A 27,421-nucleotide genomic window follows, 5' to 3' on the forward strand; every position below is an offset into this window, starting at 1 on the left:
AATCTTGGAATGCCTTTATGCAAACTATTTTTTAAATTAATATTTTTATTTAAACACCTTGATTACAAATACGATTGTAGTTGGGTTTCAGTCATGGAAAGAACACTCCCCTTCATCAGTGCAACATTCCCATCACCAATGTCCCAAATCTCCCTCCTCTCTACCCTACTCCCACCTGCACTCAAGACAGGCTTCTACTTCCCTCGCTCATTCACATTGTTATGATAGTTCTCAATGTAGTTATTTCTCTAAGTGCACTCATCACTCTTTTTGGTGAGCTTCATGTTGTGAGCTGGACCTTCCAGCCCTCCTAAAAATGTCTTTTATTTTTCTTAAAACCCATAGACGAGGGAGACTATTCTGCATCTATCTCTCTCCCTCTGACTAATTTCACTCAGTTCTATGCAATCTATTGAGCTATTTCTCACTCCCCACTTTTTACACACCCATCCTCACTGAACATAAATAATGCTTTAATGTTCATCTGTGTGGCGACATGTGTTAATACTTCTTGATTTTTGGTTTTATTTTGTTTGAGGGCCACACCCACTGGTGCTCAGGGTTCAATCTGGCTCTACACTCAGGCTTTACTTTCTGATGGACTTGGGGTACCTGATAAGGTGTTAGGGCTTGAACTCAGGTCAGCCACATACAAAGAAAACATCCTATCCACTGTACTTTCATTCATGTCCTCTTTTGTGGGGGGAAAGTACCACTAGAAGTTCTGAGTTACACCAGGTGGTGCTTGGGAAGACATATTGATATCAGGATTTAAACTTTGGACATTTTTTTCTGTATATTTACTTTAAATACCATGGATACAAAATTGTTCATGATTGAGTTTCAGTCTTACAAAGTACATCATCCTTCATCAGTGTTCGTTTCTCGCCATTAATGTCCCCAGTTTCTCTCCCCTTTCCAGTTCTTGACCAGAGTGATCAGTTCTAATTATCATTATGATAGTGAACCCTACTCTACCCTAATTGCATTCACCACTCTTTGTGGCAAGTTTCCTACAATGGATTGGTTCTTCTGGCACTCATCTCTATTGTTTCTGGATATTATTATTATATTTTTATTTTTTTTATATTCCGCAAATGAGTGAGATCTGACTCATTTCTCTCAGCACAATATTTTTTATATCCATCATATATGAATTGCAAATTTCATGACTTCATTTTTCCTAACAGCTGTTTAATATTCCATTGTGTAGGGCTAGTGTGATAGTGCAGTAGTAGGGCATTTGCTTTGCATGTGGCAGATCCAGGACGAACCTGATTTGATCCCTTGCTTCCCATATGGTCCCCTAAGCCAGGAGCGATTTCTGAGTGCATATCCAGAAGTAACTCCTGAGTGTCACTGGATGTGGCCCAAAAAACAAAAAACAAAAAAAGTCCATTGTGTAGAACCATAGTTTCTTATCCACTTATCTTTGTTTGGGCACTTGAGTTGTTTTCAGTTTCTGGCTGTTGTAAATAGTGCTGCGATGAACATAGGAATGCAGAGGACTTTTCTGCATGGGTGCTGGGGGGTATATCACTAGGAATGTCAATCCCAAGATTTGTACATGCCAGGCATGGACCTCGATCCATGTGTTTATTCTATAATGGGCAATTTCAAAATATGTACAACTCTGAACACAAAAAGTTGGTGTTGTATGCTTGATGGTAAAACTCATCTGATGGCAAAGATGGACCTGAAATGCTGAGGAAGAAAGCCATCTTTGTTAATTCCTGCTTTGTGAATATATATTAGGAAGATTATTTGCAGAACTATTAATGTGTTTGCTCATGGTGTGCTGCCCTAGAATCATCTACTGGGCATTTAGGTAATACACAGTAGAATCACAGAGTACTGTCATATGTGTGCATACTTGAATAAAGGTTTTGACTAATATCTGTGGGAACTGTGCATAAATATGAGTGAGTGAGTGAGTGAGTGTGTGTGTGTGTGTGTGTGTGTGTGTGTGTGTTTGTGTTGGGGAGGATGTTGGCCTGCCAATGATCTGGAGATATTATTCCCTGGATTGTAGGGCTGAGACCACTAGGAAAAGTGTCTTAGATGTTGGTCGCTCCTTGCTGATAGATGCTCTTCCATCCAGGATGAATCTGTACACCCCAGTTCTGTGTGAGAAAAATAAATTGTGGGTAGACTTTTAGGCAGTTTCTGTAGTCCTAGAGGGATAAAAATAAAAAGGACTATATCTCTGTATGGCCATTGTACTGAGTAAAGATTTACAACAAAGACAGCATTATGGGCTTTTCTACATTTGTTCATGGAAGTCTCAAGGAACCTGTGGAGGAGAAAAGAGACTTCTCTGTGTGATGGATGGCAGCTACCACTTGATTGTGAGAAGATTTCAACATGTTATTTGCTGTGATGCCAAATTTTAAATAGTTCAGATGGGGGAGCTGAGAGAATCTGGGCACATTGGGAAAGGATAGTGGCTGTGAAAATGTATTGATTTTTCATTTTCCTTGGAGTTACACAGGATTTCACACACTTGAGTGGCCCAATGATCCTCTGGTTGACATCAGTCCAATCAATAGAAATATGTGGGCCCTCTCCCATCTCTGATAATGAAAGAAAACAATGTCTATATGACTTCCCAGACCTCTAGACAGACAGTAATAACTTTACACATTTTATTTTGACTTCACTCCTATTTTCTGTCAGCATCTTCTGAAACCTGAACACATAATTGATGGGCCTTAGAATCTTGACATCCTAAGTCTAACTGGAGCAGAAGAATTTTTTTGAAAATAGCTCTCCACAAATCAATTGGTATTAACCATGAAGAAGAGATCTACACATATTTGAGGATCCTCAAGTAGTTTTAGAATCTTTCCTGGAATCAGCTGAGATTTGCTTGCATTTGCTGTTGCCATATTTACCTGTCAAAATCCAACCCCCATTTTTATTGCAAGATTGATGGAAGGTAGCATAAGCAGTGCTTAGAAGTACAAGGACTGGTCATAGGAGTACTTGGTATGTTGGAGTGACTCTAACTATTAGTTACTCAGATCTGTAGTGCTAGAGGCTTCTAGAGCAAATTTTAGTATTGCTCAAGGGATCATACAGAGCTGGAGACTGAATGTGGGGTCTTGTGCAGGCAAGGCATGGGGGTTCAAGTCCTTTGAGCTATCTCTTTAGCCCATCACAATTTTCTAAATGTCAATTTAGTTTTTAGTTTTGGACCATATCTGGCAGTATTCAGAGTGTACTCCTGTCTCTGTGCTTGGGGAATTATATGCAGTGCCAAGGAGTGAACCAGGGTCAGCAGCACACAGGCAAGTGCTGTCCTATTAACTCCTGTCCTATTTCTCAGGATATTATTTTTCTTATTTTAAACATTCCATATGGAGGGAATGTTGCACTGGTGAAGGGGAGGGTGTTCTTTTTATGACTGAAACCCACTACAAACATGTTTGTAATCATGGTTCTTAAATAAAGATATTATTTTATAAAATAACAAAATGCAGAAATAAAATGTATGAAAACAAAAAAAAAAGATCATTGGTAGAAACTCACACTATAAGTAGTCAAGTATAAAGTTTAGAGTTTCCTTTTTTTGTTGTTTGTTTTTAGGTCACACTGAACATATTCAGGGTTTACTCCTGGCTCTATGCTCAATGATTACTCCTGGGGGGGGCATTTCAGGGGATCATATGAGGTATTGGAGATTGAACCCAGATCGGCTATGTGCAAAGCCATGGTATTGTCATTTCTACCTCTAATTCCAACCCTTCCCTGCATCATGTTTGTAGCACCACCCCACCAATATTCTAATGCATGACATCTTCTGTGCTCTCTGACGATAGTTCTTGGTAATTAACATTCTTGAATACACGAAAGGATTCTATTGTATACTGTATTGTCCATTTCTACATACCCCACAGGATAATAGTATTTTACTAATACTTGTACCCAATTTAATCAATCAGCTGATAATTAGACATGTCTAACCTGCAGAAATGTGCAATGTGACGTCAGTACAATTCTGTTTTTTTTGTTTGTTTGTTTTGTTTTGCTTTTGGGTCATACCCGGCAGTGCTCAGGGGTTACTCCTGGCTCTATGCTCAGAAATTGCCCCTGGCAGGCACAGGGGACTATATGGGCTGCCGGGATTCTAACCACTGGGATTCGAACCACCGTCCTTCTGTGTGAAAGGCAAATGCCCAACTTCCATGCTATCTCTCCGGCCCCCAGTACAAATTCTGAATAAGCTTTGACTAGGGGGCAAAAGAACAGATATGTGAACAAAACATTATGCATCAGAAGTAAGTTTTGTGAGTAACTGACTCACAAATACTTTACTGTCCAAATTGGCACTACAATTATGCCTCTTTTGTTGGTAGCAGATCTCTTTTGCCTGAGAAAGAATAATGGTTCTGAGTAGATTGGAAGTTCTTCACACCTTGCCTCTAAGGGTTGGTCTAATAAATGATTGGTTCAGGAGGTGACTCATGCTGGACAATTGAGATCTTTCTAATAAATATGGTAAAGAAATTTTCTTTTCATTTGGGTGATAGTCCCAAGATTAAGATTATGAGAACAAATTTGGTTGTTCCAGGTCACTTTAACAAAATGCTATGACCAATGAAGTTTGTGTTTCTAACATGACTTCTGTCTTCACTTGGACATAACCAGGGAACAAAATAAAAAGCAGCTCCACTGGGGAGAGATGTTATAAAACCCTCCATTAGTCACAGTGTTTCTAGAAGGGAGATACTGGAAAGGGATAGGGTTAAAGCAAAAGCTTCCAACTCTTTTTTAACTCTGACTCTTTTAGTTCCATACTCCTGCTACTTATTTACTACCTGGTGGATTTCTCTATACTACAACTGAATTCTGCTCTAGCCCCTGATGGAGAGTTACTGGGACTCTGCCAGTCCAGTTGCCTCTAACCTAAAACATCAGGACTCAGGAGGGATAGGGGCATTATATAGAGCTTGATTTCCACCAGGCTGGCACCTCATATTGAGAGAACTGTTATTTCTGTAGATTGGCCCCTCCTTCTTCTGAATCAGGTTTGCCTTCTGCCATGGCAACTGGAAAATATCATACCTCTTGGGGATCTTTTCAAGCATTGATCATGCTTTGTTCTATGCAGGAATCAGACACCTTCAGATATCCAGATATCAGATATCCAGATGAATATCTCATAACCTGGCAAACCAGGTTATGAGGAGGTTGTATTTTGGTGGTGAGCTTTGCTCTCTATCATCTATCCTGCAGGGCAGTCTTTGCCATGCATGTAGGAGACAAAGTTCAATCCTCTGTTTCACACAAAAAGGCAAGGCACAGAGAAAAAGCACAGCAGGTAAAGTTGCTTTCCACTCTATCTGGTTATAGTCCTCAGCACCACCTATGTTCATTGAGCATCACTAGGAATGATCCCTGAGTGCAGAGCCAGGAGTAAGCACTGAACACAGATGGAAGTAACCAATTCCCTTTCCAAATTAGGATACATTCATTTGAAAAATTCTAAGCCATTTTTACTACAAATATGTCTTCTATCTGTTCTTTTTTCTTTTTTATTTTTTTGGTTTTTGGGTCACACCCGGCATTGCTCAGGGGTTACTCCTGGCTGTCTGCTCAGAAATAGCTCCTGGCAGGCACGGGGGACCATATGGGACACCGGGATTCGAACCAACCACCTTTGGTCCTGGATCGGCCATTTGCAAGGCAAACACCGCTGTACTATCTCTCTGGGCCCTGTTCTTTTTTATTTTGTTCTCCCAATATTTTCATTACATGTATCCTACACCTTTATCTTCCCATAATGCTTGCACATTATAATTCATTTTTTGGTATCACATATTCCACTATTCTTTTTTATATATATTCCACTATTCCTAATTTTTTGTCTTTTCTCTCTTTGCTTTTATTTGGAATGTCCACGAACATATATATGAATTCACTACTTCTTTCAAAACTGTGTCAAATCAAATGGACCCATAAAAGGAGTTCTTTACTTCTATTGCAAATGTTTTTCTCCCACTTTATTCTGTCAGTGTCCATATTTCTGCTTATATTATCTATTTTCTTGTTGGAGACAGTGTCCTGTCAGAGATCAATTTTTCTGTCTTCTGTCTTTATGCAGCTTTTTTCATCTAAAAGCTGCCTACGTGCAGTTTCTGCTGTGCGTCCTTGAGCTAACAGGAAAGGTATTTTGCAGCTGAAGGATATTCTCTTTGAAGCCAGAGAGAAAGTAAACACCCCGATACCATTCCCAGATTTAGGCTACTCCTTTTAGCTTCTTTCCGGAGTTAATGGCTACAAACTGCTGATAGTTCCGGATAAGTGAGCTGCAGACCCCACTTTAGGGTCATAGGGCAATCCTTTGAAAGCTGCTGACTTGGGAATGATTGTAAAATTGTCACTCCTTCTCCCTCCCCTCTGGAAGACGATTTACTGCCTTTGTCTCATGGCTTTCGCGCCAAAATGTATGATTGACACCGTCTTTTTACCGCCCATTTCTCCTCCTCTATATAAGAGATGCTGGACCCCAATAAAGATTACCTTAGACCGGTTATATCGCCTGAGGTCATTATTACTAACCTCTCTCAGATTTGTTACAGGTGTGGTTATTCTTCTGACCCAGCCAAATAAAGTTGCGGACGTCCGAGAGCCTCCCAGCCGCTTCCCGCAGGCCGGGCCCCTCCGGGGGGCTTGCAGGACCCCGCATTTTCTCAATAGATATCAAGCATATTAATTATTTTAATAACTAATTAATTTCCAATCTGATCATTCCTAATACTCTGCTATATCCTAACTTCTTTATTTTTCTGTGGAAAGAATTGCTGCTGTTAATACTAATAAATTAGCAAATAGAACTATATAGTTATACTTAAACTATAATCATTACTTAAAAAGTATATAAAACATGAAAGCAAACTTTTTCTTCTAGATAATAAGACTCTGGAGTCAGGGACTGGAATGATAGCACAGTGGGTAGGGCATTTACCTTGCATGTGGCCAACCTGGATTCAATTCCTGTCATCCCGATGGTCCCTCAAGCCTGCCAGGAGTGATTTCTGAATGCAAAGTCAGGAGTAACCCCTGAGCGCCTCTGGATATGGCCCCAAAACCAAAAAAATAAAAAAACTCTGGAAATGTTTGCTGTTTCTTTGATTACATTCTATGTCAGTGTAAAAAATGCTGTAAAATGGAGGAGGAGGAAAATGCTGTAAAATGCTCACATTTTACCATTATGATAAAGCAGAAATGGTGGTCCATAGAGGCACTTGCATGATGTGTAAGGAGGGTGTACTTTACTTTAGTTATAAATAGTTGTAAATTCTCCCTATGTAGGCTCACATTGCTTAATAGCATTGGTGCTCAGAAGGAATGTAGTTGACAGCAAATGTTTCATCATGACAACAACTTGCAAGAAGTTGATTATTTTGGGTGGGGTATAGAAAGGGCTGGGAGATAGAAGTAAAGCCATAACATTATGTGGAGAAACATCACTTGAAGGTTTATTACTCACAGAACTGTGTACAGTCATTTGCCAGAAATTCCCTTACAGAAAGAGATGATACTGACTTGGTATATGCTTCCCTCTAACACCAACATTCCCATATCCTTGCAGATTCCTCTTCAGAGCAAAGAAGTCCTACATGTAACTGTCAGTCTCTCTTTTTCATTGGTCAACATGTCAACTCTTTTTTTTAATTTAAAATAAATTATTGGGTTTCGGAGTGGTGGTGCAGCATTAGTGTGTTTGCTTTGCAAGCGGCTAACCTAGGATGGACCGCAGTTCGATTCCCCTGTGTCCCATATGGTCCCCCCAAGCCAGGAGCGAATTCTGAGCCCATAGCCAGGAGTAATCTCTAGCTTCACCAAGTGTGGCTCAAAAACCAAAATAAAATTGTTTTAATAATATATTTACCCTAGGAATGTCGACTGTTATTTTTTAAATACTATCTTTAAGCACAGTGATTACAAAGATGATTGTATTTGGATTTCAGTCATAAAAAGAACACCCCCCCTTCACCAGTACAACATTCCCATCACCAATGCCCCCATATCACTCTTCCCCCATCCCTTGTCTGTATTTGAGACAGGCATTTTACTTCTCTCACTCATTAACATTATCATGGTAGTTGTTAGTGTAGTTATTTCTCTAACTGCACTCACCGCTGTTTGTGCTGAGCTTCATATTGTCAGCTGGTCTTTCAGGCCCTCATCTCTGGGCATTATTACAATAATGTCTTTTGTTTTTCTTAAAACCCATTGATGAGTGAGTCTATTCTGTGTCTCTCTCTCCTTCTGACTTATTTCACTCGCATAATAGTTTCCATGTCCATCCTTGTATAGGAAAATTTATGACTTCATCTCTCCTGATGAAGATAACATGTCAACTTTTTAACAAAAATAGATAAAAGCTGCTTTAGATAAATTCTCTCTCTCTCTCTCTCTCTCTCTCTCTCTCCCTCCCTCCCTCTCTCTCTCTCTCTCTCTCTCTCTCTCTCTCTCTCTCTCTCCTCTCTCTCTCTCTCTCTCTCTCTCTCTCTCTCTCTCTCTCTCTCTCTCTCTCTCTCTCTCTCTCTCTCTCTCTCTCTCTCTCTCTCTCTCTCTCTCTCTCTCTCTCTCTCTCTCTCTCTGGTGAATATTTGTACCACACCTGGTAATATGCAGGTCTGACTACTGACTATGCAGTCAGGCTGATGTGGAGCGTCTTCTAGTTTCACCTCACCATTAGATGAGTAGAGACCTGCCCTGCAAGCAAGTTGTTACTGTTGCTAAGTGGTCTGGGTGTTAAGAGAGCACTCTTTGGAGTAAGTCAGTGTCAGAGCAGTGGTAGGGACTTCCCTGGTAGAGGTTTGCTTCCTGGTAATGTTATAGACAATTGTGGTTGTTTTCATAGATGGTATCCATGGTTCAAGGGTGTATGGGTAATGTCCATTCGTCTGAGGCCTGAGCCAAGTCATTATGCCAATGTTCGGGATATAAGGCCTAGCTGCATTACAAAATTTGTGTTCTCATCTTTATTACATAAGAACTTGTTTGCATATGTAACATTTTCCCATTTTAATGTGCCTATGCAAAAGAGAAACAATGCCACAAGGTATTGGTGCAAATGTAGGCAGAGGGAACAAGTCCAACATTCCTCGTAACTTGGTTCTAACATGAATTCTAAACAGACAGACTCTTTTACTAGAATTCCTTATTGAACAGATCCCAATGGGGAAAAACAAATAAACAAAAAAAAACACACAAAAAATCCAGCGGGAAAAATTGTTACTTTATAAGAGGATATTCAAAAAGAGCTATAGATATTAAGGGAATACAACTAAGATATACAAAGGACATACACATTTCCTTTTTATGTCTTTAGAAATAGTTGGTGGGGGAGGGTGTTGAATCCGGGACACCACTTTGGTCTGTGATTTGGTCATCTGGAGTCTGCATACGACTCCCAGCAGTCCCATATCAGGAAATGTCCATTCTCAGAAATGGAGTATGGTAGTAAGCACTGGTACACAGTGAAGGAAGGTGGAGGATAGGAGACCACTGAAAGTAGATTAATAGTAGTATTGGTTTCTTCTCAGGCTGAGAGTCCATTTTTTCACTTTGGGAGCTGGCTGGCAGCTGGCTTCAGTGAGAATAATGATCTGCTTCACGAGGAGTGAAGAACTGAGGGTAAAAATGGTGAAATGTGGGGTAATAGGCAGTGGAGGTGAGAGTAAAGGACTAGAAATAAGCTTGTAAAGTGATGAGCCAATGGGGGAAGGAAAGTATACAACATAGACATTCTGTACATTGTAAACATAGATGAAACCCTATGATATTCTATTAAACTATCTATACTTTACATGCTGGGGCCCTAGCCCCTACGAGGTTTGAGAATGGTCATGGTGGGAAGGAAAGTTGCCTTCCCCAAGAGAGTCTAATTTGTGCAGATGGGGAAAGCCTGGGGTCCCTTTTAAACTCCCTGGCACCCATCTAACTGGCCCCCTGGGCAGGGTCCCAAAAATAGCTTTGGAGTCCAGAAGGAAGGAGAGGTAAGGCTGTTGGTGGGGAGATGTGGAAACAACCAAGATGTCCTTTAACAGATGAATGGCTAAAGAAACTGTGGTACACATACACAATGAAATATTATGCAGCCATCAGGAGAGATGAAGTCATGAAATTTTCCTTACATGAATGGACATAGAAACTATTATGATTAGTGAAATAAGTAAGAGGGAGAGAGATAGACGCAGAATAGTCTCACTTATCTCTGGGTTTTAAGAAAAATAAAAGATATTGTACTAATACTCAGAGACAATATAGATGAGGGCTGGAAAGACCGGCTCATGATAGGAAGCTAACCACAAAGAGTGCTGGGTACAGTTAGAGAAATAACTACACTGACAACTATCATGACAGTGGTAATAAGTGAGAGAAGTAGAATGTATCAAATACAGACAGGGGCTGAGGGTGAAGGAGGAGGGCATTGTTGGTGGGAATGTTGCACTGGTGGGGGGGTATCCTGTTTATGACTGAAAACCAACTACAATCATGTTTGTAGTCATGGTGCTTAAGTAAAGATATTATTTATAAAATGTTTATTTAAAGAAAATGCATCATATAGTTCAGATATAATTGATCATAATACATTTGTTTCCAGACAAGTGAAAGCAAAGTTATTAAAAACAATGGAAGTGAAGTAAGCTAAAAAAAAAAGAAAGAACAAAGTACAGTAACAAGTACATTTGTGAAAATTATTGTATCTCTAATGAAATCATTAATATAATGGCAGAAGGTTTAGTAAGCTCTTGTTGCTAGCTGTCTATTCTGTTAAATTGCCATTTTCCTATAAGGATGGCAGCATTAAACAAATGAAGTTGTCCAGAGATTCACAGCACTATTACTGATACTACAAATTTTAGGGGCATGTACCAAGCTGCCAGGGCTCCTAAAAAAAGAAAGATATGGGGAGAGGGTGCCCACAGTTGCTCCAAAAATCCCTGGTGATATCAGCCCCCAAATTGTCACACCTGGAATATAGTCAGATTGATGTCCTTGAAGGAAATCATAAAGAGTCAGTGATGAAGTAAGGCCATTGGGAAATTGGTAATTATGGGTTATGGAAACAGCAGGGATGGCTTTGGCAGGGTAGGGTTTGGCCTACCTCTCTTCCCCAGATGGCCAGTTTTCTATTGCATGGGCTGGTGTACACATGATCTCTCATGGGCCCAGTTTACATCTTGTTCAAGAAAAGAGTGAGTCTATGGAACTGGTCCGGTTTGAATATGGTGATTGTGTTTGGAGGCATGGTTACAGCTCTAAAAAGTTTTATTTTTAAAGAAACAACAAGACAAAAACTTCTCTGTTCTTTGTTCTATGAACCCAGGTGTGCACAATTGGGTAGTATGTGTTATACACTTATACATATTCTAAAATTAAATGTTTGCTAATAAAGGATATAAATTTATTCTCAGTAGGATAATTATTGTGATAATATTAGGGACTTTGATGATGAGAAAAGTTAAGAAAAAATCACCCAAACTATTAGGGATTAAGACTGTCAAAGCTTCAGGTATAGACTGAAACAAAGATTCTAAATCAGCACATCTGTCTTCTCTCCAGCTGCAGAGGCTCCTGAGTAGGGTTGCTCATACTGTCATTCATGTAAGGACTGTCCTCTAGAGCCCTCTGCAGAACCTGCTTGAGGGCCTGCTGCCTTTTCTGCCTAAAGGAGCCAACGAAGAAATAAACAAAGGGGTTAGCAAAACTGTTGATACAGGAGAGGAAAGAGACAACTTGAACACCAAATAAGGAAAACTCATCATGAATCCAAAATAAGAGAAACCAGTATATACCAAAGGGCAGGCCACAGAGGAGGAAGACCAACACTGTGAGCCCAATAGTCACATACAGCCTGGTCAGCTTCATTCGCTGGGAGAAACAGAGCACTCTCACTAGCAGGGCCAGGCTGGATCCAAACAGAAGCACACATGAGAAAATCAGCCATGAGGCAGTGATGAAATCAAGTACTTGGCACGAATAAAAGTCCCAATTATCACCGAAGAAGACACAATAGTTCCCTTCCAGGACACTCAGCAGCAGTGAGAGGGACCAGAGCAGAGAACATACAATAACTGATATGCCTCTTGGGCGGCGGCAGTGGTACCAGATGGGAAATAGTACAGATATGTAGCGCTCTATGCTGATGGCACTGAGAATGCTCAGGGCTGTAATGTATGTGCAGTTCAATAGAACTTGAAAAATACCCGAAAAGTTTAAGGTAGTGAGTTTGTTTAGGGATATTATAATCCTGAAGCAAAGAAAGAGGAAATCAGCGCTAGCCAGGTTGAAGATGTAGACATGGAAAGACGTTTTCTTCTGCATGTGGAAGGCCACAAGCCAGAGCACAACAAAATTACCTGCCAGACCAATCAGGGCAATAACAATGATAAATAAGTTCAGAATCAGGATTCCCATGTCAGATGAAGAGACATCTTGTTCAGTTTCATTCATGCATGTGGTATAAGTTCTCAAGGTTGCAGTAGTTGGATCCATGCTCAGAAATCTTCCTCAGGTCCTCCTAGGAACATAAGCAAGGCCTGAGTACCTGATTTATTTTCATTGATTCTCATAGCCACCCAGATCTCTGGAATTACTCTCCCTGTCTTGTGCAGGAGATACCCAGAGGCTTTTAGGAATTAAGTTAACAAAAGATTACACAATTTTGATGCCTGGAAATCTAGATACAATCACAAAAAATTCAGTTTTCTTGGTCTCTACAACCTGTGGGCACTCTACTACAAAATAATTCTCACTCACATAGAAAAATTATATGGCACCAGTATTCTTGTTCACTGATGTAGGCTATACTATGTCTTAAGGGTCATGTAGAGAAAAGCTTCTTTTAGACTGTGTGACACAGTGACAAAGCATTGAATATAACATTTTTTCCCTGCTCTAATATTGAGGTTTCCATTTAGGGTCATAACACTGGCAGGCCCAGGTGTGACCTAAAAAAAAAAGTAGTGACTGAGAGTTGTCTATACTTTGCAGGGAGCTTTTAAAAGAGGCAGAAAACTTAGCTGAAATGCAGGGCTTTGTGACAGGCACAGAACTTTTCTAAAGGCAGATAGCCTTGAGAATTGAGTGTAAACATTTAAGATTTAAGGACAACAAACACAGAGCTATATAAAAGCAGACAGCCTTGAGAATTAAATGTAAAGATTTAAGATTCAAGGCTTATGGGGCACCAAACCAAGAGCCATGATCAAAGCAGGTAGCCTCGAGAATTAAATGTAAACATTTAAGGTCCCCTTATCTGTATATTCCACCTGCCGGAGATAGGTTCCAATATCAGTACATCCTGGCCTGATGGAGACAGATCTCATTACCTGCACATTCCATCTCACTTGCTAATGGGCCCTGTTATTTGAACAATCTGGCCTGTTCTATAGATGCGAGCAGAACTGTGCCCACAAAAAGTATATAAGCCGGGCCTTGAGTTTCAATAAATTGGAATTGGATTCAGATTTGGCTGGAATCCTTTTCCCACTTTTGTGTGTCTCCGTGTCTGTCTTTGTCTTTATGTTTGCACAACCTTCCTCCAAGAAAGAATAACCATATCTTACTTGGGTGTCCCCTGCAGGCATGGGCACCCAGAATACTCTATGCAAAAAAGAGCATTATGATTTAGATGTCACCTTTAGAGTCACAAAGGTACTCTAAAGTCTTGTTCCAGTAAATCAGAAAGGCTTGGGTTGCCAGGCAGAAATGACCCAAATAGCGGCATCATGACAGCTTATTTCATGAGTATTGGTGGGTTTTCAATGATTAGCTCTTTATTGTAGACTTAGTGGATAATCAATAGTATTTAATCCAAACAATTCATCAAGGTGAATGGAGAGATAGTATAGTTGATAGGTTTCTTGCCATGTATGCAGCCGACCCGAGTATCAACCCCGAGTATCTCTGAGTCTGTTAGGAGTGATTCTGATGGTAGAGCCAGAAGTAAGCTTGTGCACTGCTGGTGTGGCCCCCAACAAATAAAACTTATATAGTACATATACACAATGAAATACTACTTAGTCATAAAAAATGAATTTACATAATTTGTTGCTACATGGGTGGATCTTGAGAGTATTGCACTGAGTGCAGTTACTCAAATGCTAGATATAAAGTAACAAGGTATGGGAATAATAAATGCCCAAAGGTAATAGAAACAAGAGCCTGAGACACCAGTAGGAAGACCGCAAGGAAGAGAGCGCTATGACAATGGTAAGGGAAGTGGTGATTCTGGTGGACAGAGTGCTAAATATAGGTGAAAAGTGACTGCATAGAAGCAAGCTGGGAGTCAGGAGTGAAACTGGGAACATTGGTGGAGGGAAGTTGACACTGGTGAAGAGATTGGTATCAGAACATTGTATTCTTGAAACTCAGTCATAAAAAACTTTGTAATTCATGTTGAGTCAATTAAAAAAAGAGATTGAATTTCAGGCATAAATGTTTCACCACCACCAGTGCCCACTTTTCTCCACCAGTCTCCTTTCCCCCTCCTTGGCCTCCCACCTTCCAGACTGCCTCTAGAGGAGATTGCATTATTATTATTATTATTACTATTATTATTATTATATGTATCCCCTTTTATTTAAATACTGCAATAACAAAGTTGTTCATGAGTTATAGACTTAATGTACTACTGTTCATCCATGAACATTTCCTGCCACCAATGTCCCCAGTTTCCATCCCACCCTCCTTGGGCAGGCATTTTACCTCCTTTTTTCTCTCTTCTCACTCTTTCCTTTTTTAGACACTGTAGTTTTCACATTGTTAATGAAGGGGTACCTTGTTTATCACTTTTTCTCCATTTAACAGCCAGTTATTGTCTAGAGTGATTAATTCCAACTATCATTGTCATAGTGGTCTCTTCTCCACCCTAACTACACTGCTCCACTATTTGTGGCAAACTTCCTAAAATGAATTGGTTCTTGTGATACTAATCTCTATTTTTTATGGATATTATTGCCATACTATCTTTTATTTTTTATATTCCACAAATAAATGAGAGCATTTTGTGTTTATCCTTCTCTTTCTGACTCATTTCACTTAGCATAATACTCTCCATATCCATCCATGTATAAGCAAATTTCAAGACTTCATTTTTCTTAACAGCTGCATAGTATTCCATTGTGTAGATGTACCAGTTTCTTTTTTCAATTTTTTTATACTTTTTATTTTTTATATTTTTCATAATTACTTTACCTAAATACTGTGGTTACAAAATTGTTTATGATTGAGTTTTAGTTATACAATATACACCACCCTTCACCAGTGCACATTCCACTCCATGTCCCATTTATCCTCTTACTCTTTCTCACCCTCCCCCTGCCTGCCTCTGGGACAGGTATTTTATTTCCCTATCTCTCTCTTTTCTTTTTTTGATATTGTGATTTGCACATTACTAATGAAAGGTTATCATGCATATCATTTTATCCTCTTTTAGAACCCAGTTGTGGTCTAAAGTGATCAGTTGCAAGTACCATTTTCACAGTGGACAATTTACTACCACTTACTACCCTAAGTGCATGCACCACTCTTTGTTGCAAACTTCCTTTAATAAACTGGTCCTTTTGATCCTCATCTCTTGGGTATTATCCCATACTATCTTTTATTTTTCTTATATTCCACAAATGAGTGTTTCTATTCCTCTACCTCTGACTCATATCACACAGTATAATACCATAATCCATCCATGTATAAGCAAATTTCATGACCTCATTTTTCCTAACAGCTTCATAGTATTCTATTGTGTGTATGTACCACAATTTCTTTATGTACCACTCATCTATTTTTGGACACCTAAGTTTTTCCAGGTTCTGTCTATTGTAAATAGTATTGTGATGAACATAGGAGTGGAGAACATTTTTTATTTATGTTTTGTGTTCCTAGGGTATATTCCTAGGAATGATATTGATGGATCATATGGAAGCCAATTTCTAGTTTTTTGAGAAATTTTCCATATTGTTTTTTAGAAAGGTTGGATTAGACAGTATGACACCAGTAGTGAATAAGAGTCTATTTCTCTTCCTCATAACACACCAGCACTGATTTTTCTTTGTGATGTGTGCTATTCTCTGTGGTGTGAGATGGTACCTCATTGTTGTTTTAATTTGCAGCTTCCTGATGATTAATGATGTAGAGCCCTTTTTCTGTGTCTTTTGATCATCTGTATTTATTCTTTCTGGAAATGGCTGTTCATTTCTTCTCCTTATATTTAGATATGGTTAAATATTTTTCCTTGCTAAGTTATATCATTGCCTTGTTTATATAAGATATTAGCCCTTTATCTGAAGAGTGTTGGGTGAATAGTTTCTTTCATTTTAAGTGTATCTAGCTTCTTTACTATATAGACTTGTAGTCTTTGTATCCTCATCACTGTTTTCTTTCAGGTGCAGAAGCTTCTCAGTTTAATGTAGTCCAATTTGTTTATCTTTGCTTACACTTTCTTGGCCAGTGGTATTTTATCCTTAAAGATGCTTTTTTTTAATTTTTTTTATTTTTGGGCCACACCCATTGTTGCTCAGGGGTTACTCCTGGCTGTCTGCTCAGAAATAGCTCCTGGCAGGCACGGGGGACCATATGGGACACCGGGATTTGAACCAACCACCTTTGGTCCTGGATCGGCTGCTTGCAAGGCAAACACCGCTGTGCTATCTCTCCGGGCCTAAAGATGCTTTTAACTTTAATGTCATGCAGAGTTCTGCCTACTTTTTCCTCCATGTACCTTATAATTTCAGATCTACTAATAAGGTTTTAATCCATTTTGATTTGATCTTTGTGTGTGGTGTTAAAGAGAGACCTGAGTTCATTTTGTTTTGCATGTAGTTGACCAGTTTTCCCAAGACCTCTGTTGAAGAGGCTTTTTCCCCCCCTCCACTTTGTATTTCTTGGTCTTTTATTAAAGATTAATTAATTGTAAACTTATGGGCCCAGCTCTGAATATTAAAGTCTATTACATGATCTGAGGGCCTACCTTTATTCCAATACCATGCTGTTTTAATGTCTAATGATTTATATTACAATTTAAAATGGGAAAAAGGGGTTATTCCTGGCTCCAGGCTCAGAAATTGCTCCTGGCAGGCACGGGGGGACCATATGGGGCGCCAGGATTCGAACCGATGACCTCCTGCATGAAAGGCAAATGCCTTACCTCCATGCTATCTCTCCAGCCCCATCCCATCTTCTTTTTGCCAAAGATTGCGTTAGTTATTTGAGGGTGTTTATTGATTTATAAGAATTATAGGAGTATCTGATCACTTCTTGAAAAAAGTGTCATGAGTCATTCTTCAAGAAGTGATCAAGCACTTATGAATTTCATTTAGAACAATAAACACCCACGAATAGCTAGAGAATCCCTTGGGAAAGGAATATTGGAGGCATCACTTTCCCCAACTTTAACTTGTATTACAAAGCAATAGTAATTAAAACAGCATGGTATTGGAATAAAGACAGACCCGCAGATCAGTGGAATAGACTTGAGTATTTAGAGAAAGTCTCTCAGAATATACAATCAACTAATCTTTGATAAAGGGGACAAGACATGCAAAATGGAGCAAGGAAAGCCCTCTTTCCTTTCTTTGTTGGGACAACGGTCAGCCAAATGCCAAAAAAGCAAACTCAGACCTCCAACTAACACCATGCTCAAAAGGGTCAAATGAAAAATGGATTAAAGACCATGATATCAGATATGGTTTATAAAACATCACATTGGTAAAACACTCTATAGCATTGAGATTAAAGGCATCTTCAAGGAGGAAACATCACTCTCCAAACAAGTGGAAGTGGAGATAAACAGATGGAACTATATATATAATTTTTTTGTTTTTTTTGTTTTGTTTTGTTTTTTTTGGGTCACACCCGGCAGCACTCAGGGGTTACTCCTAGCTCTATGCTCAGAAATAGCTCCTAGCAGGCTTAGGGGGACCATATGGGATGTCAGGATTCAAACCACCGTCCTTCTGCATGAAAGGCAAATGCCTTATCTCCATGCTATCTCTCCGGCCCCCCAGATGGAACTATATTAAGAGGAGAAGATCCTGAACCTCAAAGGAAATAGTAACTAGTATACAAAAGCTACCCACAAAATGGGAGAAGCTATTCACCCAATACCCCATCAGATAAGGGGCTAATATCAAATATATACAAGGTCCTGACAGAACTTAACAAGAAAAAAATCTAACCCCATCAAAAAGATGGGGAGAAGAAGTTAACAGACAATTTTCTCAAAGGAGAAATACAAATGGCCAAAATGCACATGAAAAAAATACTCCACATCACTAATCATCAGGGAGATACAAATCAAAACAACAATAAGGGGACTATCTCACACCACAGAAAATAGCACATATCACAAAGAACAAGAACAATTAGTGGCCGGTGGGATATAGAAAGAAAGGAACTCTCATTAACTGCTGATAGGAAATGTTGGCTAGTCCAACCTTTATGGAAAACAATATGGAGATATACCAGGAACACAAAAATTCAATACAAAAATCCCTTCCTCACACCTATATGGGTACATATACACAATTGGAATAATTATTACAGCTGTCAGGAGAGATGAAGTCATGAAATTTTCTTATACATGAATGAATATAGAAACTATCATGTTGAGTGAAATAAGTCAGAGAAAGACACAGAATAGTCTCACTCATCTATGGATTTTAGGAAAAATAAAAGACATTATTGTAATGCCCAGAGACATAGAGCATCTACATATGAAAGGAAAGAAGTGAAGCTCTCACTGGTAAGATGAGGACTGAAGGGACTGACTCACGATATGAAGCTCACCACAAAGGAATGGTAAGTGCATTTAGAGGAAATAACTGACAACTACCATGACAGTGTCATTGAGAGAGATAAGTAGAATGGCCTATCTTGACTACAGGCGTGGGGGGGGGGAGTTGGGGGACATTGATAATGGGAATGTTGCACTGGTCAAAGGGGGTATTCTTTTTATGATTGAAACCCAAGTACTATTATGTTTGTAATTATGGAGTTTAAATAAAGATATGATTTAAAAAATTAAAATGTCATGGGTATTCTCAGAGGAATTGCATTAAATCTGGATAATGCTTTGGAAGTATTGCATTATTGCATTTTAAAAAGTTAATCCTCTTGATCTATGAGCCGGTGTATGTTTCCATTTTCTTGTGCCTTCTTTTATTTCTTGAAGTAGTATTTTGTAGTTTTCTTAGTATAGGTCTTTCACCTCTTTAGTTAAGCTGACTCTGAAGTAATTGATTTTCTGAGGCACAATTGTGAATGGAATTATTTATTTCTTTTATTTCTTTATTTGTGTATAGAAAAGCCATGGAGTTTTGCATGTTAGTTTTGTAGTGTGTTAATTTTTGCATGTAATTTTTTAGCAGACCACTTTACTATAAAAAGTACTACTGTTTCTAGAATTTTTCTTGTGAATCTTTTAGGGTTTTCTGGAAACTAGTTGCATGTCATCTGCAAAGAGCAAGAGCTTCACTTCTTCCTTCATATGTTGATGCTCTTGATATCTTTTTCCTTAATTGCTATGACCTCAACTGAATTTTTTTTTTGTTTTGTTTTTGTTTTTGGGCCACCACCCGGCGGTACTCAGGGGGTTACTCCTGGCTGTCTGCTCAAAATAGCTCCTGGCAAGCACGGGGGACCATATGGGACACCGGGATTCGAACCAACCACCTTTGGTCCTGGATCGGCTGCTTGCAAGGCAAACACCGCTGTGCTATTTCTCCGGGCCCTCAACTGCACTTTAATGTCTGTGACCTGCGAGACCCGTGAGCTTGGCCTCTGCGGTGGGACCTGTGAGGCGTACCAATGCTCCAGTCTACCAGGACAAAGTTGGAACAATGTTAGGGCACCTCTCACTCAATCATTGCCATCACCACCGCTTTCTCCAGCGATCTCCCTAGGAGCTTAATTTTTTTTTTTTTTACACTCAGAAATCGCTCCTGGCAGACTCAGGGGACCATATGGGATGCCTGGGATTAAGCCCAGATCTGTCCCAGGTCGGCCATGTGCAAGAGCCGAAGCTTAATTTTTGATCTGGCGATGGTTGCTGCTTCCTCTCCAGGAGTTGGGCAAATCTCTGGGCTTGGGGACTTTGGGAATTTCACTCTAGGTGGCTTGTCGTCTCCAAGATTCCGTCTGCTGCTTCTGTGGCACTAGCCACTGATATTGCTTTATTTTTTAAAAAATAAAATTTGGCAAGGGCTAGAACGATAGCACAGCAGGTAGGGCATTTGACTGTATGCAGCTGACCTGTGTTAGATCCCGCCATCTCATATAGTCCCCGTGTGTGCCAGGAGTTATTTAATTTTTTCTTTATAGAGAAAGTACATGACTGTAAATTTTATTTTTTAACTTTTATTTTTATAATATTTTTATTTAAGCACCATGATTACAAACATGATTGTAGTTGGATTTCAGTCATAAAAAGAACACTCCCCCTTCACCAATGCAACATTACCATCACAATGTTCCCCATCTCCCTTCTCCCTCACCCCTGCCTGTATTTGAGACAGGCATTTTACTTCTCTCATTCATTGACATTGTTATGGTAGTTGTCAGTGAAGTTGTAGTTATTTCTCTAAATGCACTCTTTGTAGTGAGCTTCATATCCTGAGTCAGTCCTTCCAGTCCTCATCTTTATTGTCTCTGGGCATTATTACAATAATGTCTTTTTTTTTTTTTAAATCCATAGATCAGTGAGACTATTCTGTGTGTCTATCTCTTCCTTTGACTTATTTCACTCAGCATGATAGTTTCCATGTTCATCCATGTATAGAAAAATTTCATGACTCATCTCTCCTGACAGCTGCATAATATTCCATTGTTTAGATGTACCACAGTTTCTTTAGCCATTCATCTGTTGAAGGGCATCTTGGTTGTTTCCAGAGTCTGGTTATTGTAAATAGCATTACGATTAATATAGGTGTGAGGAGGAGATTTTTGTATTGGATTTTTGTGCTCCTAGGGTATATTCCTAGGAGTGGTATAGCTGGATCATATGGGAGCTCACTTTCCAGTTTTTTGAGGAATCTCCATATTGTTTTCCATAAAGGCTGGACTAGCAATATTTCCACCAGCAGTGAATGAGAGTTTCTTTCTCTCCACATCCCCACCAGCACTGATTGGTCTTGTTCTTTGTGATATGTGCTATTCTCTGTGGTGTGAGATGGTACCTCATTGTAGTTTTGATTTGTATCTCCCTGATGATTAGTGATGTGGAGCATTTTTTCATGTGCATTTTGGCCATTTGTATTTCTTCTTTGAGAAATTGTCTGTTAATTTCTTCTCCCCATCTTTTGATGGGGTTAGATTTTTTTCTTGTTAAGTTCTGTCATGACCTTGTATATATTTGATATTAGCCCCTTATCTGATGGGGTATTGGGTGAATAGCTTTTCCCATTCTGTGGGTAGCTTTTGTATACTAGTTACTATTTCCTTTGGGGTGCAGAATCTTCTCATCTTAATATAGTTCCATCTGTTTATCTTCACTTCCACTTGTTTGGAAAGTGATGTTTCCTCCTTGAAGATGTCTTTAGTCTCAATGTCATCGAGTGTTTTACTGACGTGATATTCTATACATCATGCTTTCTGGCATATAAGACAACTGGGAGTATAAGATGATTCCCTACTTTTCTTGTTAAAATATAGGGTTTGGGCTTTATTCGCCATATAAGACTTTTAATGCACACCAAATGGAAATTAAAAAAACATAAGAGAAAAAGAGTAGAACTCCCAAAGGTTAACAGTATATGTTTAATAAAGCTAGACTTTGGAGTGCCAGCAATCAATTTTACATTTGTCATTTGTAGTGAGTGACTGTGATTTTTTTTAAATTTTTATTTTGACCATATTGGCTTACATATCTTTCACAGTAGTATTTTAGGTACATATTAACATTGAATCAGAGGACTTCCCATCACCAAATTTGTCCTCTCTCCACCCCCGTTCCCTTCCTGCAACTCACCATCACTCCCGGGGCTGCTAGAGTAAGTGGTTCCCTCTGTGTCTAGCTTACTACTAGTGATCATATATCTGTTTGGTCCTGGTACCCTTCCCTTTTCCCCCTCTATTTGAGAGGCAGAGCTAGATAGTTCAAGTTATGTGGTTTTGTTTGAAGGAAAAAAAAAGCAATAGAATGGGGTAAAAAAATAAAATAAGCTGAAAATGGGTGGAGCCCTTTTAGAGGCTTTCAACCTCAGTTTCAGAGAAGACAAGATAAAGGTAATTGAAACACCACAACAATACAAAAAGAAATATCAAAAAAAAATATCCAGTGAGCACTTCAGCAATAAAGACAAGCACCGCACAATAGTCTCAGCCCTGAAATAAAACCATGCCGGAGTGCATAAAGAAAGATAAAGATAAAATAAAATAAAATTGGAGACATCAACTTCAATATCTACACCAAAACAAAGAAGTCAATATATATATGTATATATATGTGTATATATATACATATATATATATATATATATTATATATATATATAATATATATATATATATATATGGATAAAAGGATTATTTTGTGCTGCTTTTTTTCTTCCCCTGTATAGGCAGAGTAACTATTGGGCATTATATTATATATTATATATTGGGGATTATAAAGGGAATTCCCTTGGCTAGGAGATACAGGGACTGTGATTTTTTTAATTGTGATCTACATTGAGAACAGGGAAAGGGGGCTCCTCCAAGAGCAGCTGGCTGGGGTGCAGTGATTAATTGGACAGCTAGAGAGAGACAGATCACCTCCTCTGTGTCCCATAAAAGCTGAACAGAGGACTGAGTACAAGAAAGCCGCATACCAGTGATAGCACCGGGCAGCTGGATGGGATGCAGCGCTGGGTAACTCAGCTCCTTTATGTGCCCTAAATGATTAATCAGGACAAGCAGAGGACTGAGTGATGACGTCTGGCAGCTGGATGGGATGCAGCTGTAAGAGGAGGGAGGATCACTCGTCCCTGAAGCTGGAGTAAGTTTCAGCATGCCATATACTGGTGTATAAGATGACTCCTGACGTTTAAGAAGTTTTTCATGGTTTAAAAGTCTTATATGCCGGAAAATATGGTACCTTATGGTTTCATATCTGATATCAAGGTCTTTAATCTATTTGCATTTTGTTGTGTATGTAAATATTTTGGGGGATTACTATGTTACTCACCCTAAACTGGTGATTGTGCCCTACCCTAGGGTGTGACCTGGCATTCTGCCCCCACTCTAGGGTAGTACCTGATTCTGCTTCCACCATTGGTTGGTATCTGATCCCACCATTGGGTGGTACCTGACTCTGGGGGATAAAAACAGGGGTCTGTGGAAGGCCGAGGCTTTTTGGCTGGAACTGAAGCTGAGTCTTTGGACCGAATAAAGCGAATATTTCCACGAGCCTGACTGTCTGCGAGCTGTTTACTCGCCGTTTCACCTCAGAACCGTCGGCTAGACAGGGTGGCAGACGCGTGCTCCGAGCTGGAAGAGAAAGGCGTCATCCTCCATCCCACCATCAGTCAACCTCTTCAGGGGCTGACTTGCTACCGCATTTGACCTTTGAGCATGGTGTTAGCCAGGAGTGATTTCTGAGCACAGAGCCAGGAGTAACCCCTTAGTGCTGCTGGGGTGTCTCCCTAGATCCCCCAAAATATTAAAAATATTAAAAAATAACTTTGGCACTGTAATTTACAGTTTCATAATAACACTTTAACTTAACTTTTATCTTTTAGCTCACCTTCTCCCAGTTAAACACTTCTTTCCACCATAGTTGTAGCCATAGTTGTCTTATCTCCTAACACTGCCCCCACAGGGTGGCATGCATCCTATTGTAGCATGAACTGCTAACTAATTCTCAGATTCTTTGTTTCCATCCTACCTTTTTTTTTTTTTCCAATTTACTATGATATCATTCTATTCCAGTCTATTGCATTATCTTGATTTAACATAGGAGCAATTAAGGTTATTTTGTTAGATTATGGTACTAGTAAGTTCCATTTCCTCCATTTGAGGCTTCCTTGTTGTTTGCTTCCATATTGTTCACCATTTTGTAAATTTACTAAACTTACTAGAAATCTCCATGAAAACACCTGGGAAAACCAAGGTGGTGAGACTGCTACTCCCTCCTGAAGCCTAATAGCCTTTATACTCTCCCAACAACCATAATTTTGAGATTAGAATTGGGCTTAATTTTCCAGTCTTCCTTGATGCTGAAATGTCATCATGAACTGTTTTCTGACGGTTGGAGGTAAGGAGAAGTGGGGCACCAGCATTTCTTCTTTTTTTTTTTTCCCTGAAAAATTTCTTCCTATATGGAGTCATTGTGGAATAAGTCACCTTGGAAACTTGGAAGTTGGATGCATTCTGGTGTGTGATGCCTTGGTGTCCTGCCTAGTTTTTATAACTTATTATTCAAGTCATTGCTATAATAGATAACTTTTTAGAGTTGACAAAACTTTACAAATAAAATACTTATAAATACTCATATAGCTCTACTATAAATATTCCTTTGTATTTTTAAAGCATTTGTGATAAGTGTGAGAGATTATACTAAAGAGGAGATATTAGAGAGTTGCAAACAAATCAATAGAGGACAAAGAATGAGAAATTGAGCCAATCACTTGGGCATAATATCTCAGTAAATAACTATAAATAACTATAAGAACTATTAATTTGCCATCAAATATCATCTTTATCTTTGTCTTTACCATCTTTTGAAACTGATGGTTTATCTCTGTCCTCTTCCTCCATGGACCAGCAGGCACTGGTCTGGTCCAACTTTTTCCTTTTATATCCAGTATGACAAGGAGGCATGTCCAGGTTCAACTGTCATTAAAGTGGGATTATCCAAAGGGCATGTCCAAGTCCAACTGTCACACATCAACAATCTTTATCAAGGCACTGTGATTTACAATATTTTTAGTGATAGTTTCATGCAAGCATCTTCCTAATAGCACATCCACCACCAGAGTGCTTGGTTCCTTTAACCAACTTCCCAAGAATTCCTTCTTTCTCCCCTCTGTTCCCTATTTCCATCTTGACTATTCACCTGCGACATATGAGCTTTCTATCTCTGTTCCATATGACTCTGCTCTCCCTTTGTCTCCTGGATGCTTCCAGTCAATGGAAATCCTGAGAGTAGTGGGACAGCAAGAGGAGAAGATCTTATCTTCCTGTCTTTTTCTCTGCTAGACTGAGTTGGCAGTGGCTATCCAAGGATATAAACACCCTCATCCCATTGGCTGTTTCTTTCTTACCCACAGCCTCACTAACAGCTGCACCCTAAGCCTTTACTAAGTTCTAGCATTTCTATACTGTTGCCTTTATTCCTAGTATCCTTTGTTTTTAATTTTTTATTTTTGGGGTGTGTGTCACACCTGGCAGCGCTCAGGGTTCCTCCTGGCTCTACGCTCAGAAATCACTCCCGGCAGGCTCGGGGGACCATATGGGATGCCGGCATTCGAACCACCGTCCTTCTTCATGCAAGGCAATCACCTAACCTCCATGCTATCTCTCCGGCCCCTATTCCTAGTATCCTTTTATTTCCCGCCCCTGCACCTCATACCCTTAGTATCCTTAATTAAGTATCCCCAATGCCACCTTCTTTTAGAAAGTTGTGATCACCATCCTATGTAACCATCTTTAAACATGTATATATAGGTCAATTGTCCAGTGAGTAAACAACAGTTATCCAATTGTATCTCTGAAATACAGTTTCCAAGAGCTGAAAAAGAGTACTTTAAGTTTGTTATGAAGCTGGAGCGATAGCACAGTGGTAGGGTGTTTGCCTTGCATGTGGCTGACCCAGGACAGACCTGGGTTCGATCCCTGGCATCCCATATGGTCCCCCAAGCCAGGAGCGATTTCTGAACTCATAGCAAGGAGTAACCCCTGAGCGTTACCAGGTGTGACCCCAACCCCCCCCCCCAAAGTTTGCTATATATTTGCTCTACCTTACTACCTAAATTAAGAAGAAACTCATTTCTCATTTCTGCAACAGAGTTGTATGTGTGTTATGAAAGGAAGAATGAAAGGTAGTTCCGTAAGAGGGACATGATGCATTTATCAATTCACATCTCTCACAGTTGGACTTGTGAGAGCCCTAAGTTAATAAGCAGAAGTCTTGTTTTTTTTTTTTTCTTTTTTTTTTCTGTAGAGTTCCCTCTGGAGCACTGGATACTCAATACAATGATGAATTTATGTGTATATGCATTTAAAGGAAAATTACAATAGCAGCTTTGTAAATAAATAATTGATTAAACATACCTTCTCTCCTTTTGTCCAGAGTAAGCAAACACTTGAGCTCGATGTTGGGAAGAATCTCCTGGGACTGATAGCTACTAAAGAATATTTCTTTGCTCTAGAGATGAACTTGCAGGAAAGGGAGTGTTACTGAAGTGAGGCTTATCAAGTTCTTCATCCACTGTAATTTCCTGTACTGTGCTTCTCTACTGGCAAAGGGTGTGTGTAATCACTTGGGTATCAAACTGTCATGAGATGTTTTCAACATTTGGTATGATTTTATTCCTATCTTTATGTCTAAACTAATCTTCTCTGGTCATCTTCCCTGTGATTGTTGGGTAGTCTTCCAATGGTGTTTCTGGGCATCCATGCAAAGCCAAGTGAGCCTATAGTGATAGTAAGATAGCTGTGCTATAAATTAAAATTATTTAAATTAAAATAGTGGATACAATTTGCAAAGGTGCATAGGCAATGTGCACATAAATGGATACAAATAAAGAAAATTATATAATAAAAATAAATGGATAAAATAAAATTATTATTTTTATTCATTCCTTAGACTAGACAGTGAGTTGGTGACCCTCAAGATATATTTAATCGACAGTTTTACAAATTAGAAAGCAAAAGAGACGAAAAAGTTGAAAATACGAATTTGATCTTTAAGAGCTGTGAAATGATGCCAAAGTTGTAACATATATCTAATGAGAATATCAAGAGGAGAATAAAGAAAGGCACTGAAGCATATTTGAAATAAATACCTTTTAACATTTTTCTAGACATTGACAAGCATCAGGTCACAAATTCTTGTATCTCAGAGAATCCCAATCAGGAAAAAAATCTATAGTTTGTTATTCAATTCTTTGCTTGTTTTCTTTCTTTCTTTCTTTCTTTCTTTTCTTTCTTTCTCTTTTCTTTCTTTCTTTCTTTCTTTCTTTCTTTCTTTTCTTTCTTTCTTTCTTCTTTCTTTCTCTTCTTTCTTCTTTCTCTCTTCTTTCTCTTTCTTTCTTTTTTCGTTCTCTCTCTTCTTTCTTTCTTTCTTTCTTTCTTTCTTTCTTTCTTTCTTTCTTTCTTTCTTTCTTTCTTTCTTTCTTTCTTTCTTTCTTTTTCTTTCTTTCTTTCTTTCTTTCTTTCTTTCTTTCTTCTTTCTTTCTTTCTTTCTTTCTATTTATTTTTCTTCA

At 39.1% G+C, this 27,421-nt stretch overlaps 1 protein-coding gene across 1 annotated transcript; it reads right to left on the reverse strand.

Annotated features, from left to right (window-relative positions):
- Positions 1-11,559: 11,559 nt before the first annotated feature.
- LOC126018563 (mas-related G-protein coupled receptor member X2-like) lies at positions 11,560-12,438 on the reverse strand. Its single transcript, XM_049780680.1, has one exon. It carries the CDS (start codon positions 12,436-12,438, stop codon positions 11,560-11,562), a length of 879 nt encoding a protein of 292 aa, XP_049636637.1.
- Between the last annotated feature and the right edge of the window lie 14,983 nt (positions 12,439-27,421).

This window comes from Suncus etruscus, chromosome 9 (assembly GCF_024139225.1).
Source record: "Suncus etruscus isolate mSunEtr1 chromosome 9, mSunEtr1.pri.cur, whole genome shotgun sequence".
Taxonomy (NCBI): Eukaryota; Metazoa; Chordata; class Mammalia; order Eulipotyphla; family Soricidae; genus Suncus; species Suncus etruscus.